We start from the raw sequence: 18,225 nt of genomic DNA on the forward strand, positions 1-18,225 counted from the left end.
TGCTGTTTTACTCGTATATTATAATGTATTTCTTTCTAAACCCTAGGAGCAAGCCATCGATATCATCCTCACTCTAGGTCAGGCCTTCGAGCTAGCCTACCAGATGGCGGTTAGAGACCAAGTCACCAGTAAAGGTAAGTCCCAAAAAGACACTTACAAACCAGCTGTCAGTCCGGGAGCAGTATCGTCTAATAGCAGGGACTTTAAAGATACTAGCACTCGAAATGCTGATGTCAAATTGAATGGACATCCATTGAAGATGATGCCATTGACCCTATCGATAGCGGCGGAACCAGGCAGCGAGACTACTTTGCAGACAACTCCAAGCAAAGTAAGTTCTAAAAAGGCTCAGCAATAGTTTGATGATTTTGTTGACTCGTGTTTCAGTTTAGTCATGATTGGCTTGAGGTTGTGCTAAGATGTGATTTTTTTATTGTAGCAGGACTGTACTTTAGGACGAAATTATTTTTGGAAATGCTATCAAATTTTAAATTTTTATAGAAATTATGTTCCTATGATACTCTTATTAGTACATATGTATTTAATGTAATCATGCACAGTTAATGATTTAAATAATAACAATTTTAAATTTTCCAAAAGTGATTTCGTGCTGAGTACTTTAGTAAAAGGTCAAAATGTACATTTGAAAATATTATACGGCAGTGATTATATAGTTGATATTTTTTCGAGCTAGCCAACTTTTTAACCCAGTTAAAGACCCAATAATAATGATATCTTAATATTTAAAACAATATCTTTCAAAATTATAAAAAAATTTATGAAAAATTTTATCTGACCTTTCCGCCCACATTCAATAATGCTAACTAATACATTATAATATTCTTATCATTCAACATTATAAGCAAATTAGCAACGTCATTTTCTTCAAAAAATTTATAATGGTAATCTTAAAATCTCTTCCTTGATTTTCAATACATTCAGTTACTCGGGATTGATCGAATTAAGATCGAATATCATATTGCCGAATACTCATCCAGATTCTTCTTATGGCAAGCCATCGGTCTTCTATCTTTGCTGGAGAAAGTGGCCATCGATTAACGTTTAGACCTACCATATCCCACACATGTTCGATATATGACAAATCAGCTGATCTTGATGGCCACTCCAAACTCTTTCTATCAGATTCTTGTCTACAACTTTCACGGCGAAAATAAGTGTCATCATTGGATCACCTTCTTCAAACTCTTAACACCGTTCATGGATTAGCTTCAGCTCTTCTTCCTTCCATCTTCTTCTTACAGGTGCTCATGTGGTTAGTTTTTAGCAAACGTGTTGTCTGGCATTCGTACTATCTGTCCACCTCATCAAAGTCGCTGTGTTATGATATCTGGTTTATTAAAGAGTTGGTATTATTCGAAGTTATATCTTTTGAGCTACTGCTCTTGGTCGTTTATAGCTCCAAATATTTTGCGGAATATTTTTCGCTCGAATATTTCCAAAAATCTTTCATCCTTCTGCTTTACAGTCCATGTTTCTGCCCCAGATGCGAGGACAGGCTCAGCAGTGTTTTGTATATAATAATTTTAGTTCTTTGGATGTTTCTTGAGTTAAGTTGTTTTGGAATCCATGGTATGCCTTACTTGTAAGGTTTCTTCGTCGCTTAATTTCTTTGATTGCTTTGATGCTAGTAGTCAATATAATGAGTGCATTGCTAGTAGTCATTCCACTATTTAAAGATGCCATTCCCAAGTAGCAATCGAATTGTCAAAATAAACGTAGTTACTTTCAACTCAATTTGTGGTTAATTCCCATTAAACATAGTAAATGCCGTATACTTATTGTTGTGTAGGAAAGATCAGAAATCTAATTTTTTTTTGTAAAAATCTATAGTTACTTATATAAGCAAAATCCACTCCCGTATTACTATTACTAAATGTTTACGTTGTAAATAAATCAGTATAAAACTGGTGTTATCTTATTTTGACCTTAAACAATTAAAATACTTAGGTATTAAAGTAGCTTAGGCTGAATAAGGAAAATGACCAAACCAACCTGAAATGTATTCATATTAGGTAATTTAGAGTGTGGCTAGTGGAAAGCTTACCAAAGAACTCTTCTATCTAAATTCGTATGGATATTATCACTGCCATAAATAGGTATACCTATCTTTGTTTAAAAGAGAGAATAATATAAGGAAGTGCTTCACTTTTTGAATCATTTTTAAGAACGTGAAGTTATGTGTATATAGGTTAGAAATTTCCTAGACATACTGTTTTTATACTGTCGATTAACATTTTGGGTATACATTTTTAACTACTTTCCATTTTTCTGGGTCTGTCAAGTCTAAACACCAGAAATCTGCTGTATAAGATCATGTCACAAATTATAGTATTCGACAATATACAGTGTGACTCATTAAGAATGTCCAAACTCGTGAGTTGTAGATTCTAGTCCTCAGAATATTAAAATTTAACCACTTAAATAAGATTTAAATCACTTAAATAAAATGTTGCTCCTTACTGAGTTACAGGATGTTTTATTTAAAAATTTAAAAATTATTTGTACCCAGTACTTTAAAATATATTTGACATATTATCCTTGTCATACTTGGCAGAAAGTGTATGTGCTGTACACCCTGCTAAATGATGGTACATAAACGTTTCTGGCTACTACAAGAGGCGTGCGACAGAATAGTGAATGGTTGACCCTTCCCAAGTTTTACGCCACTGACGGAATTGCTATTTTATCGCAATTTGTCTATTCTTTAATACTTTCTATGTAGGTAAGATACTCTTCATTCGTAACGATAAAGTCATACGTAAGTTATTTACATTGAAAGTATTGGATAATCTAAAAATTATACTAAAATAGCAATTCCCTCATGGGCGTATAACTTGGGAGAGGTCAACCATTCACTTTCCCCTGTCGTACGTCTCTGGTAGTAGCCAGAAACGTAACATAATTTAGTAGAATGGACTGTACAGTACCTACACCTTCTGGCAAGTACTATAAGGATATGTGAAATAGTTCTAAAGTACTGCATACAAATAGTTTTTAAATTTTTAAATAAAACACCCTGTAACTCAGTAAGGAGCCACATTTTAGTTAAGTTATTTGGGTTAAATCTTAACATTTTGGGGTCTAGAATCTACAACTCAGAGATTGGACATTCATAATGTAATGAATTACAATGTATAGATAGATTATTTATTATTTAATTAAACAAGACTAACAATTAAAGCGTGGACGTCTTACATTGCGATTACGACCATCGAAAAACTTCAGTTTCTGAAGATGACTTCGTAGAGAGCACTATAAGCCTGAGCCAACAAAAACGTTGGCGGTTTAACCCTGAAGCGGAGTAAGTCCGATCTTAGTTTTTGTAATAATAATAATAATTTGGTATTGCTTAAGTGAATTAAGTAAAAAAAATATACAAGAGGTATACAGATTTATACATGTACGTACCAGTGGTGACTGATAAAGAAACTATTATATTAAAAATAAAAGAGGTAAAACAGTATGTCTAGACTATATTTGACAATTAAATCTCTGTTTATGGGAAAACTTATATAAAAGGCTCAACTTTTATTTCTGTTTTATAAAAAGTATTCAAACCATTTAAATTTCTTGATTTGTAATAATGATATGGTTTCAAAAATGATTAAGTCCTATCACAGATCCTATCTAAAAAATACAGGTTTCAATTTTAGTATCTGGTATGCCAGATACTAAATTGGTAGATAACTACATAAAGTCCCACCAGTTTCATTTATAACTTGGACTCATTGTTCCACCTGAGACTCACATATACTTTTGCAGAAGGCACGCCAGCAGCATTCCTATCGAGGTTCATTCATCCTTCACACTTTATATTTCGTTTTTCTTCAAGAAATTTTTTTATGATGTTAAACGACGCGTCCTCTTTGGCACATATTAACCCAAAGTACCCGATCATTAGTGGTCCGAATTCCTTCATATTGAAGAACATGTCTTAATGAATAAATTATAATAGGGCATATTTTATGGACGTTATTTCTCTTTATTTAGAGCAGTTTTGTAACTTCTGTTACCTACTACAATCTTTTTAGACGCAAGTTGCCACTCTGTTCTAAATCCGTCGATTATTCCTCATATATCCATTAGTTAAAAGTTTTCGTGGTATAATAACATTTATTAGCTTTTTCCTGTCCAACATTGCTAGGTTTGGGTATAAAAAAACCGATTCGAAGAGTGTAATGAACCGCACATCGCACAAATGATTCAATATTAGAAGAACGTAACATAAAAACTAGACTCACTGTAACTATCAACCAAAATATAATGAGATATTTTGGACATATACAATGTTCTTGAACTCCTAAGTGGAGCATAGAGCTTCAGTGAAAACGCGCCATCGGGTTCTATTTTGCGCTAGGACCTTCACCTCATTACAAGACTTTCCTTGACTTCTTATCTCGTCCATGATGGATCTTCTCCAAGTTTGTGTTGGGCGACGTCTTTTTCTTTTTCCTTGGGGATTCCACTCTAGGGCAGTTTTTGCAATACTGGAACTACCTTTTCGGAGTGTGTGACCTATCCACCCCCACTGTTTAGACTTTATTTCATTTTCTGCCCTCTTTTGTGGGGTTACGTGTAGCAGATCTTCGTTTCTGATGGTGTTTGGCCAGAAAATACGGACAATTCTTCGTAGACATTTGTTAACAAAGACCTGCAATTTGTCTAAAAGGGATTTTGTCACTTTCCAGGTTTCACATCCATAGAGTAGAACAGACATAACATTTGACTGGAATATTCGGATCTTTGTCCTTGTAGTATATTCCCCAGACCTCCAAACAGGGTTAAGCATGCTGAATGCTTGTTGAGATTTTCGTATCCTCATACGAATATCGTCTTCTGTAACTCCGCTTTCTGTTATGACACTTCCAAGATACGTAAAGTTTTCCACATTTTCAATCTGCATGTTGTCGATATTAAATAGTTATCGATATATTTTGGACATATAGCTAGAAGAAAAGCAGACATGGAACAAATGATAGTTGAAGGCAACGTAGCGGGTAAAATATCCAGAGGAATATCTTTAGCACGATGGTCGGACCAAATAAAGGACACGACTGGTTACTTATTCTCCGAAGCAAATCAACACGCACATGAGAGAGATAATTCATTACGAAATACAAATTCGTTACGCTACAGCTGTAGGCATAAATTTATTGCCCATTTGATTTTATCCTGGTTTACTTCTTCTTTTAAGTCCATAAGTCCAGTCTGCCATGAGTCTAGTCTAGTGGTATCAATTTTATTTTAGGCTCAACCAAATGCACTCTGAAAAGTTCTTTTCGTTTTTCTTCACCATTCTGATTGTATTAACATAACTCCTCTTGGATTAAGGAACTACTTGTCTGAATATCCTTTGAGATAACTTTGTAGAGCCTTGACATTTTTGCAGTCTGGCTTATTTTCTCGCAATACCTTCTTCACGATTCTCTTTCCTGTCCTTTGATTTGCAAGGTTGTCAAGGTTGTCATTCCCCCAGTGAACTTTCCTGTTGGAATTTCTCACTCTCTCCAAACAGTGGTCTTCGAATGCTGACATGTCAACCCCTTGAATTTGTTTATTGTAGGAAATTTTTTCTAGTTGTCGAAAGCTATCCAGTCGGATCAATAAAATATTTTAAAATTTATTTCTTTATAGTATCTATTCTATATAGTAACAGGTACCACCGTGTTAGCTATTTATATAGATATCGTAGACTAAATTTGAGACCATTATCGTTGTTATAAACGAATCAAGGAATACATAATCCAAGGAATACGACCTGGTGAACGTTTATAAATTTGAATATAATTATAATACATATGTAACGTTTCTTTATTTAATTATGTAATTAGCCAATTTGTATTTAAGAAGTATATTTTCTGGCCAATTTAATGACACTAATGACGAATTTGGCAGAATTTCTCGTGATCCGGCTGCTACATTAAGAGAGATCGACAAACAAAGGGTATTTAAACTTTAAATGCTATCCAAACTTCAGAGTGCTGGGATCATAAAAATCAAGTGCAAGCTGGGTTGGAGATGAACAAAGTTCATGAAGAACGTGGATATATTTTTATAGTCTACCTCCTGACCAAATCCACGTACCTAGAAACCTGATCCACAATACATAGTTTGTGTTGATTCGTATCAGCGTCATCAAAATAACCAAAAAAATATCCTTTAACAAAAGTTGTTGTAGAAGACATTTCGGTAGTGGCTATTTTTTGTTATATTTTCGGCTGTATTTGTCGATATCATAGGAACTAAGCCATTTCCAGTGATTTTTCGCTTGAAAAGAGTTTCAAGAAAATCTGTCACCATATGCTAAAGTATACTTTTAAGAAAACAATATTTATTTAGAAAAATTAAAATAACAATTACCAGGTCGTCTAGAACTGTGAATATGTCATTTACTCTTTTAAAAAGCATGGATTTTGGTATCGTTTCTATATTATACACCATAGCAATATCCTTCAATATTTAACCGATACTTTAGATATAAGTTAATTTCAGATTGCTCAAGAACTAACTTTTTATATTTAGGGAGCAATAGTTTAAGGATCATTTAACTTTAAACTCACTTATTTACAGAAATTGTCGCAACACATTTGTCTTTTAACCAGAATCTTCCATTTTTGTAATTATTAGCTATATATACATAAAAACTAATGTATATACTTCGTTAGGAAAATATTATATTAATATTATAGAGGCTTTAAAAAGTATATATTATAGTCCAGTGCGTTTGCTACAAACATGAAAGCAAAATGCAGTACTTCTGTTTAAAAATGATGATCAAAAATCTGAGATTTGCATTAAACAACATCAGTCAATTTCATTAATAGTGTCACAAAAAAATGTTACCAGGCACTTACTAAACCCATACTATACACATAGTGGACGGCCGTAGCTTAGCGGCAAGGTACTGGCTTCATAAGTCACAGCGCACGAGTTCAATTCTCGGCACCAACATTTTAATTTCTAAAAATGATACGAGCCGTTTACCGTGCTTCAGAGGGTACGTTATGCCGCCCGTCTCACTAGATACATCGACACTACTTACTTTAAACAGTGTTAAATATGCAATTGGCACCGGAACAATCCGAAAGGATCTCCACGGCAAAAATGCCATACGATATTATTATTACTAAACACAGAAAGAAAAATTAACTCAAGATATTCTAATTCTAGCTTATAATTTATTCACTAGTTCATAAAGAGTACGTAATCATCATTATCAAAGCCCTACTTTTATGCGTTGAAAAGACTGAGACTTTTAGAATCCCATGTTCATTGGCGCATTTATCTATTGAAGGTTGTCTCTCCTTCTTTTGAGCTTCTACCGATTGGTGATGTATCTCTTGCTATTTTGACAATACGGTTGTTCCCCCATTCTTGTTATGTTGATATTCCTTTCGTGTATATGTTCCACTGTACGTGTTCTTCTAATATCTTCTCGATCTCATTCTCGTATTTCTTGTAAATCTGCTCAGTATTTGTATCTTCGCCGTTTCAGGAGCCTTTGTTTTACAGTCTGTCGTGTGCTGTTTCCGGTGCATACGTCATTATTGGTCTTACACTGGCTTTATAAATTCTTGACTTCATCTCAGTGTTAATATGTCTGTTTCGCCATATATTATTTCCTGTTGTCTTCCTAATGTATTCCCGTTGTCTTCCTGAAAAAGGGTGTTTCGACGGCCGTCTAGATAAGGCAGTAAAGTGGTTTGTAAGATGTCATCAAAATAACGCACATCTGTCATACTGCCTCGAATAAACAAAAGTGGTGATCCGCTACCATAGGCAATAACCCCCAAAACCATTACTCCTACTGTCCTGTGTAGATGCCTTTCAACAGAAAACCCGATATCTCGTCGCTCTCCACGGCGGAGTCTTATCATCTTACGATCATCATGCATACCTAAACAAAATCGTGCTGCATTATGCCATTTTGCCACCCAATGCTGCCGTTTTCTGCACCAATTCCAACGTTGATGACAGTGGTCCGCAGTCAAAGGAAGCACTTGTCGTGGGAGGAATGAAAACAGTCCAAAGGCTCGAATGCTACGGTATAGGGTACGTATAGTAACAAGTCTACCTTCTACTCCAAACCCTTGGTCAGCGATTTGACGCGTAATAGCAAAACGGTCTCGCAGAGACCGCGGAGTCTAAAGCGCCCATCTTGACGCCCTGTGGTACACCTCGGTTGACCAGTAGGTCTTCTTCGGGTTCCTCTACCTTCGTTTGTCCACACACGACACACTCGCATAACTATCATTGCCGTAAATTACACAACGGCCAATTTCGTGATATGACAAACCCATATCTCTATAGGCAATAATTCTACCCCTGTCAAAATCGCTGAAATGGTGGAAATTTTGGTGTCTTCGAACTCGAGGTATATTCTTTGCACTGAATACAATTAGACTGAGGAATAATAACTAAAAATTTCTGTACCAACCGGTCTTCATAAATGGGTCTTTTCACAAAAAAATTTAAAGATAAAATTTTATTTTTACAAAAGCTATAAAAGATAAAACATTAATATTGTTATCATAGTATGCTTTAAATATAGTCATTGTGCTGCCAAAAAATTAAATTCAAGATATGATTCCATCTGGGTGTAACACTTCTAATGTCACTGAGTATATTTTTCTATGTGATCTCTTTATTGAAGTTTTCGGCTTTTTTGAGAATTTAACGTGGTGTGAAGATCTGCTTAATACCTGAACGTTCATGCCTGCAACCTGATGATAATATTCTCCTAGGAACGCTTTGGTATAACGCTTCAATCTCTCATGCAAGGTGTTTGATAACTTGTATGCTGCATTTAGAAGAGCTATGCCGCGGAAATTATTGCATTCTAGATGATTTTCCTTTTTATGTAAAGGGCATATTCAGCCTAAGCTCCATTCCTGAGGCATTTGCTCCTCAGACCAAATTTTACAAACTATTTTTGCATCACCTTGGTGATCTGCTCTCAGCTGTGTGTAAATAACTCTGGTGGGATATTATCGCTACAGGTAAATTTGGGGTTTTTAAAATTTTTTTTAACCGATGGGGTTCTACAAGTTACAGTGCTATGTAACTTTTGTACTAAGATTGTGTTAAGTAGTAAAGATATTGCATAATATATATAAATTATTTTTAAAAAGAAATACTGTTCTTATTTTTCATGCCCCTTGAACGTATTACAAAACAAACACACTGGACTAGCAGCAGGGTTAAAATATCAGTGTGAATGAAAATTATATAAAATTGATAAAAATTTACTATGGAATCGGATAATTATGCATTCAAAATGCTTAGAGTTACTTTTTGGCTCGATAAATATCTTTAGATCTACATGTTAAAATTGAAGAAAGTATTGTAAAAAGATTATTCAAAGCTCTGCTATATCGAACTAATCAATCAAACAAGAATACGCACAATATTTGCAGACAAATAATATTTCCAACAATAAAATATTGAACTCCAAAATACTAGTCAATGTTTTGGAATAGCTTATACTAACAGCTTTACAAGAACCGCTTTCAGAGTGATTTTGACTACATTCATATCTCTCCAATAGGATAATCCGCGTCGACAGCCGCTAACCAATTTTCAGCAATTTTTATTCCACAAGCTGGAGTCCACCAGTGCTCAATTTTCTAGCTCGAATACTCTCAGAGCGGCCTTCCCCTTCCTTAAACAGTTCTTAGTATATCCTGCTATATGCTAGTAATACTGCACACTTCTTCACAGGTAACGCTCAGAATAAAATCAACTCAACAAAATTCTAAGGTAGTGTAATAAATGGAGAACTACACCTAACCCCTCCAAACCTCAGGTTATCTTCGCATTCCTTGTTACGAAGGCGGAAGAAACCAGGTAATGCTCCTCGGAGAAAGACTCCAATTTAGACCCTCAGTGTCCTATTTGGGGGTTTGGGAGTTAATTTACTTTAATTTATTTTAACTAATTTTAACTAATTTATTTTAACACTCAACTTTAACATTGATATTAAAGACACCATAGATGGGTTAAAAGTTAAAAAGATCTAATCTCTTGTTTTCACTGCAATGCACACCTACAAAACCTACATAAGACCAATTATCTAATACAAGTCACGTGTCTATGCGTCACTAAATAATGACTAATAACGTGTCTATGGCCAACTTAACGAAATTTTGGTCACCATAAGAAATATCCCGAGAAAATGCATGACGAAACGTGCAGATTATTAGTCAGTATTCATCTTACCAATTCGCCCTATTGCCAACATCCCCACAATAGAGGACAAACCAGTCCTAAGGCATCACCTAGGTTAGTTGCCTTGGCATTCCAAAAAAAAATGCCATTCCTTCCAGTCAGGCTTCTAAGCATGATAGCTCTACTACGCATGATAGACAGCTCCAACATTAGAGAAAAAGAGGTCTTAAAATTCCTTGGCATCACCTAGGGTAGTTGCTTTGGCATTCCAAGAAAAAAGTGCCATTCATTTCAGCAAAGATTCTACTCTTGGCGGTCAACGAAATTCCTCGTGAGTATCACGATGTTCTAGAAACAACTTCCCTTAGGTATGGCCGATAATAATAAGCTGCAAGCCAAAAATGCTGATCCAAGCGCCATGCCCAATGTACTGCCATAACACCCGAGATGCCTTCCTACTTGTTGTCTTCACCAGCACTTCTGAGACTCTTTTCACATTGCAACTGACATTGCTCGACCCCACTCCAAGCTCCCGCAACAAAAAAAGGAGCAGCCAAAACCTTGAAGAGACGAAAAACTAACCGAGGTTTTATAACGTTCAGATTTGGTGATTTTTACACAATTACGTTTCACCTCTTGATACGTTGAGTATTTGATTTACTAATGGAGAATTTGATTTACTTGTGGGAATCACCCTTGCAACTGCTGGTTTTCACCTTTGGATCGGTTGACTGTTGACTGTTGACTGATTAACTTTTGCCTACGCCTTTTCCTGCTTTTGAAGGGTAGCGATATGTTGAGATAGATCCACATATTAGTTGCCCAAAAAATGGCACGGTCTTTTGATCTTTGAAAATAATATCCATCTACATGGAAAACACGATGAGTAGTAGAATAAATATCTTACACTGCAATCTATAGTGTAAGGATAATAATTGAAGGAATATAATATTGAGAAAAAGAGTAAAATCGCTCAGCGTGTGCCGATGGATATATTAAAGGCCAACAGACAAATATGGGCAGGACATATACGCAGTAACAACAATCGCCATATAGCCAATGTGTCTTAATAAAGACCTGATTGAAGCAGGTGTGTAGGACGGCTTAGAAAAAGATTGAAAGATGCAGTCAGAGAGGATCTGAAGAAAATGGGAGTGAGACAACGAGAAATAATGGCACAGGACCGACAGACATGCAAGGAAATAGTAAACACGGCAAAGACTCACAAAAAGTTGTAACGCCATTGATGATGATGATGATGTGTACCGATGGGGGAACAAATAGCACTTTTGAACTTTTTATTCCAACCGTTTTTCACAACGACTCACTAATCTTTTGATATAAAATATGTTCTCTCACACTTGAACTGTTATATTTTAGGCAGATAAAATAAAAATTTTTTGGAAGCAGTTATTATTAACTCACAACTTAATACTATTGATAAAACAATCACCTATTTATTAAGTAGGTATCATGTAATAATATTCAACACATTCAGTGATGCCAATTTTAGAGACGTAAATAGCAGTTGAAAATGAACAGGTGGGTTAAAATATTATTGGCAAATAGACCATGAGTTTAGGTAAGTTAATTAATTGATCGCATAAGACATAAAAGCAGGAATTAATATATCTATAGTTTTAAGATTAAACAATCAATTCGGAAAATAACTCATTACGTTCTATACCATACAATCACTTTTTTTACTAGTCTACTTTTATCAAAATTGATGAGATTATACTATATTTTTTGTCTATCTTAATTTGATATGAGAGCTTTGAATTTTTTTATATATTTAACTATTTATTGTGAAAAATTTAAATATATTGTTCAGATAATTTTTTAACAAAATATATTTCACACCATATAACAGGTTTACGTAAATAAAAGCTTATAACAGTCTACAACTAGCCACTCTAAATAGTAAAAAAATTTACATTTAAAGGAAGGTTCAGCTGTCAAACGCACTTTAAAAAAGTGAAATCGGTCATCTAGGACAGTGTTTCCCAAACTTATCTAAAGCGCGACCCCTTTTTGTTAAAAAAATTGTTCACGACCCCCTACTCATCACCCAAACCAAAATAGCGACAAAAATCGCGTGCCTAATTTACAACTGATGGTTTCTCAAATTTTATTTTACTTTACTGTTTAAATTCAAACTAAATACATTTAAAAAATTCAACAATTATTTTAATAATTGCGATCTGTCCCACTAATACACTAGTAGTACTTCTGCCAGACTAGCATTTACAATAAAAATAAATAATAAAAAGTCGACTGCACATTGTACACCGCGACATCTTTGTGTCTACATCGCAATACTTTTCCATGATATTCGCGAAGGCTCCACTCCTTACTTCGCTACTAGATGGCACTCTGGAACGTTCTCGTAGCCTCGTTTTGGCTTTATATAAGCGGCGATGTGCAATGAGACCTCAGTTCGAAACAACACGTTGTGGCGAATGCAGCGGTATTAAGTAATGAGTAAATATTTTGCGACTTACGTATTCCCGTTTACGTATTTACGTCTACGATAAATTACAAATTATGGATATGTTTTTAAAAAGAAGTGCAGAACCATCTACGTCTGAAAGTGGCAGTAATAAAAAGAAAAACAGACTTTACAGTGATGCATATCTTAAATATGGTTTTACCATTATTTCCAATAAACCACAATGTGTTATTTGTGGAGAAGTATTGTCAAACGAAAGCATGAAGCCATCAAAGTTACTTCGACATTTAAATAGCAAACATCCAGATAAAAAAGACAAACCCGTAGAATTCTTTGAAAGAAAGCTGAACGTCCTTCACAAACAGCAAGATACTTTTCAATAGGCAACCACTACTAACGAAAAAGCATTATTAGCAAGTTATAAAGTTGCTTATCGTGTTGCCAAAACTAGTAATCCGCACACAATTGCTGAAAATCTGATTTTGCCAGCAGCTGTTGAAATGGTACATATAATGATTGGTGAAAAAGAGTCTGCAAAGTTAAAAACAATACCTCTGTCAAATAATACTATCCAAAGAAGAATTAGTGATATGACAGAAGATATTCAAGCGCAAGTTGTGGAAAATCTTAATAAATGCACGTACTTCTCTCTTCAAATGGACGAATCCACGGATATATCTAACTGTGCCCAATTTATTACGTTTGTAAGATATGATACAAATAATGGCATTCAAGAAGATATTTTATTTTGTTCCCCATTGGAGACCAATACCACTGGAAAATGTTAATTCGACAGTTTTGTGAAACGCACAAGTAAATATGTTATTGACTGGGGAAAATGTATTGCTATATGCACAGATGGCGCTAAAGCTATGACGGGACATCAATCTGGTCTTGTCGTCAGATTACAAGAAATAATGCCTAATGCCACATGGAGACATTGTTTTTTACATCGAGAAGCTCTGGCGTCAAAAGCTTTACCTCCTGAAATGGACTGTGTTATGAAATCCATCATTAAAGTTGTAAATTCCATTAAAGGAAAAGCTTTACAGACCCGTATTTTTCGAAAACATGGGTGCTATATTTCAAAATCTTCTTTATCACACCGAAGTAAGGTGGCTTTCAAGGGGCAAAGTCTTAAAAAGAGTATTTGACTTAAGAGCAGAGCTTTTAATGTATTTGAAAGATGAGAAGTCCCCATATGAAAATCAATTTTCCGATCCTATTTGGCTTTTGAAACTAGGTTTCCTTGCTGATATATTCGAACAATTAAATATTTTGAACAGTAATTTGCAAGGTCGCGACATTAATATAATTACAGCCACAGATAAAATTAAGGGGTTTATAAGAAAAATCGATTTATGGTCAACTTCACTTGGCAAAAAGCAGCTCGATTCATTCCAGTGCGTTCAGGAAATTATAGAAAATGTATGTTACAGTACTACAAATTTTGAACAAGTTTATGCAGGCATGCAAGTTACTTTGCTTAATTTAAAACAACAGCTCTGTGATTATTTCCCCGAAGAAATTCAAAACAGTTACGACAGTTGCGGATGGATACTGAATCCGTTTTTAGCCGATTCCTTTCAACATGCTGAAATACCAATAAACATGAAAGAACAACTTATTGAAATATCAAGTGATGGAATGTTGAAGCTCCAATTTTTTTCCCAGAACCCGGACGAATTTTGGACCAAAAAGATGCAGAAATACCCTCAGTTGGCGAATGAAGCTGTAAAATGTTTGGTTCCATTTGTAACATCATATTTATGTGAGTTAAGTTTCTCGTCTATGACTGCCATTAAAACAAAAGTGAGAAATTCGTCTCGTACTTGAAAACGATATAATTGTATGTGTCTCAAATACACAGCCTAGATTTGAAAGACTAGTTTCAAAAAAATAGCGCCATGGGTCTCATTAACATTGTAATATTTGACTTTATTTTTTTCTTTTACTTTTAAGGACTTTTAATATTTAGTTTTATGTTTCGTTTGATAATTAATTGTTAATTTTTATTTACGGCTTTATTAAAATAAAAATACATGATTTAACAAAGTAGTGTTTTTGTCTTATTTTGGAAATTTCCGACGACCCCCCTAGTACCTCATTGCGACCCCCCAGGGGGTCGCGACGCACACTTTGGGAAACACTGATCTAGAAGAGCCTATGGAATTTTTAAATTTTTGGTGGAGGGTAGCCTCCAGGGCACCGAGCAAAAAGTGAATCTGTGAATTTAAAAATTTGAAAAAAGCTTTGTAAAATAATTGTCCTATTAAAATTAATTTATTTTAGCAATTTTATAATTATTGTTATTAAGTAATTTATTACATTTTAAAATGTATTTTTATCTGAAAAATTGTTTATACCTTTAAAAAATTCCTTAGGCACTTCTAGATGATCAATTTTAATTTTTCAAGTGCGTTTGAAAGCTTGGGTCCTAATTTATATGTAAAAAATTGACCATTTACAGTGATTATTTTGAGCTCTAGAATACAAAGATTGCAATGGGCCGGACATGTGATAAGAATGGGAGAGGATAGGCTACCAAAGCGAGCACTGAATGCTAGAATGCAAGGAAAGAGACCGGTTGGGAAGCCACGAAAGCGCTGGGAAGACACTGTAAACAACGACGCACAAGCCCTTTTAGGAGTTCGTGTATGGAGAAGAGCAGCCACAGACAAGCAAGGGTGGAGGCAAAAAATAAAGGAGGCCAAGGCTCAATTTGGGCTGTAGTGCCGTAGAAGAAGAAGAATTTTGAGCTCAGCATGATTTTAGAAATTTTCTATTTTTTCGGACTTTAGATTGAAAGAAGATACAAAAATTATTAATCCGATCCTAATGAAATTTAGCACGTGCTTCAATCGTATTATAAAGTTTTTATGGGCGGAATATGAAGGCGCTGTAAATTATGTTTAAGGAGTCGAAAAAGTTTAAAGGAAAAATTACAGTTTTTTGCACTTCTTTTTCCAATTGTTGCTATTTTTAAACAATAAAAATCAAATTTTCAATTTCTAGCTAGTTAACTATTATGTAACATTCAAAAAAGAAACTTTTACCCGCTCTAATTTTATCAGAAGCAATATATCTCGAGTTATAGGCGACAATATGGGCGCAAAAATCAAAAATTTATGATGTTTTTCAAATTTTGTTAAATAAAAAATTAAGCGCACCCAGAACAAATTCATAAAAATATTTTTTTCATTTCGAACAATTTTTTTTTAGATAATTCTGAAGGTCATTCTGAGCAAAAAGGTCTCTTGTCATTTTTCTCTTAAATTTATTGTTGTCGAGTTAAACACGATTTAAAATTTGAAAAATGCGAAAATTACCATTCTCAAGGCTTAATAACTCGATTAACAATTATTATTATGAAAGTCAAAATATGACAAATCAAAGTTTAAAACCGCTGCTTCAAGATCCTGTAGAATTTTTTGTCATTATTTTATTACAAAGCTGTTATTTTTAATTATTAACAATTAGCGCTATAGTGCAGGCTGTATCGTCGCCCCCGTTAGATAAATTATTTCGATCAGGTGTTTTTGCACAAACTTACTCAAAAAGAGGTTCTTATAACAAATCCACTGGGTGCCAGGCGGTACCTTGGTAGAAAAATAGTTGAAAAAATTTTTTTTTAAACAAATTCACAAAAATAATTTTTTCACTTGGAACAATTCTTTTTTGATAATCTGATAAACTTTCATAATATTGATAAACTTTCATAATATAATTTTTAATCGAGTTATTAAGCCTTGAAAATGGCCAATTTTTCATTTTTCAAATTTTAACCGGTTATTCAAATTCAATCGCGTATAACTCAACAACATTTAATTTTAGAGAAAAAAGACAAGAGACTTTTTTTTTCTCAGAATGATCCAAATTATCTAAAAAAAAATTGCTCGAAATGAAAATTTTTTTGCGAATTTGTTTAAAAAAAATTGTTGTAACAATTTTTCGACCACGGCACCGCCAGGACCTCGATTTTTGACCCTTCGCTTCGTTATCGAACGTATTCGCTTCGTGTCTGTTTAGTGTACAGAAAGCGAATAATGGATAACGAAGCGAAGGGTCAAAAATCGAGGTCCTGGTACCCTGTGGATTTGTTATAAGGACCTCTTTTTAAGTGAGTTTGTGCAAAAAAAATCGAATCGGAATAATTTCGCTAACGGGGGCGACGATATAGGACCGTCTATATCGTGATTATTGCTACAAGGTGCATTTTAAAGGGAATCGAGGAAAAAATAGACTCCTATGGAAAATGTTCAATTCAAAACAGATTCCGCCTGGACTAAAACAAGTTTTTGTTTATTGCGAAATCAACTGTACTATGCCAATGGCCTTAGTTATCGAGGCATTTAAGCCAAATAAAAAAAGTTTTTATTTACGTGAACCATAACCATTTATTTACTGAAATATATACTACATTTTTTTACTTGCAGTATTTAGTATTTTAATAATTATGTGATTATTTAAAACCATTTTTTGTTTTCTTTATATTGTATACTTTGTTACGTTATTGTGATTATGTATCTATTCCCCAGTTTATATACATTTTGTTACGAAGTTTTAATATTATTTTAAATAAAGTGACTAAAACACATTCTTATTTTTATTTTCCCTTGTTAAAAGCCTATTAGTACAAGAGTACAGATTCTTAAATGAAAATCTACTGAAAAAAACTAAATCTTATCTCTATGTACCCAGAGATATATAATATACTTCATTTATAGACAAGGCGAAAACGGCGGGTTCGTTGGAAAAAATATTCTCATAAGATTTTTTGCATAATCACATTCGTGAGACACCCCAGAATAAGGTTCAAGAAGTCGCCCACGCGAAAAGTGGTCCAATTTTTTTTTAACAATTTTTTTTAATCAAATTGCAAAAATTAATACTTTTGACCCGGAGAAATTTTTTTTACATTTTTCGGACAATTCCGGACAGAAAAGGTCTCTTATAATTTTTCTCTAAAGTTGATCGTATTCGAGTTATAAGTAATTTAAAATTTGAAAAACGCGAATATGGCCATTTTTAAGACTTAATAACTCTGTCAAAAATGATTACTATGAAAGTCAGAAAGTGACTAAATCAAATTTAAAGCACCTCCTTCGTGATCCTGAAGAAATTTGTGTCATTAATTTATAACTAAGCTGTTATTTTTAATTATTAATCATTAGTGGTAAGATCGTATTGACGTGGCTGTAAATGTGAGTGCGAGTGAAATTCGCCATTGGACTGCCTGAATGGCATCTCTTTCGCACTCATCATGGACGGCCGCCTAATACGTGCATGGCGCTCATTATTTTTACTTATAAATAACAGCTTAGTAATCAAATAATGACAAAAATTTCTTCAGGATCTTGTAGGGGGCTTTAAACTTTGATTTAGTTACTTTCTGAATTTCATAGTAATAACTTTTAACCGAGTACCTAATTAAGCTTTAAAAATCGCCATTTTTCGTTTTTTTTTTCAATTTTAAAATGCTTTTACCTCGAAAACGATTAACTTAAGATAAAAATTATAAGAAACATTTTTATCCAGAATGGTCCAAAAAACCTAAAAAAAATTGTTCCGGCCAAAAATACTGA

The 18,225-nt window shown here is 34.1% G+C and overlaps 1 protein-coding gene across 3 annotated transcripts in view; it reads left to right on the top strand.

Moving 5' to 3' along the window:
- Positions 1–17,237, top strand: part of LOC114324206 (ankyrin repeat and SAM domain-containing protein 1A-like) — a 351,154-nt gene extending 333,917 nt beyond the window's left edge. For all 3 annotated transcript variants that reach the window (XM_028271967.2, XM_028271968.2, XM_028271969.2), the window contains one exon: positions 47–17,237. In XM_028271967.2, coding sequence (XP_028127768.2) covers positions 47–358 — 312 coding nt within the window. In that variant the 3' untranslated portion in view covers positions 359–17,237. The remainder of the gene's footprint in view (positions 1–46) is intronic.
- Positions 17,238–18,225: the final 988 nt, after the last annotated feature.

The sequence above is a fragment of the Diabrotica virgifera genome, chromosome 5 (genome assembly GCF_917563875.1).
Source record: "Diabrotica virgifera virgifera chromosome 5, PGI_DIABVI_V3a".
Lineage (NCBI taxonomy): Eukaryota > Metazoa > Arthropoda > Insecta > Coleoptera > Chrysomelidae > Diabrotica > Diabrotica virgifera.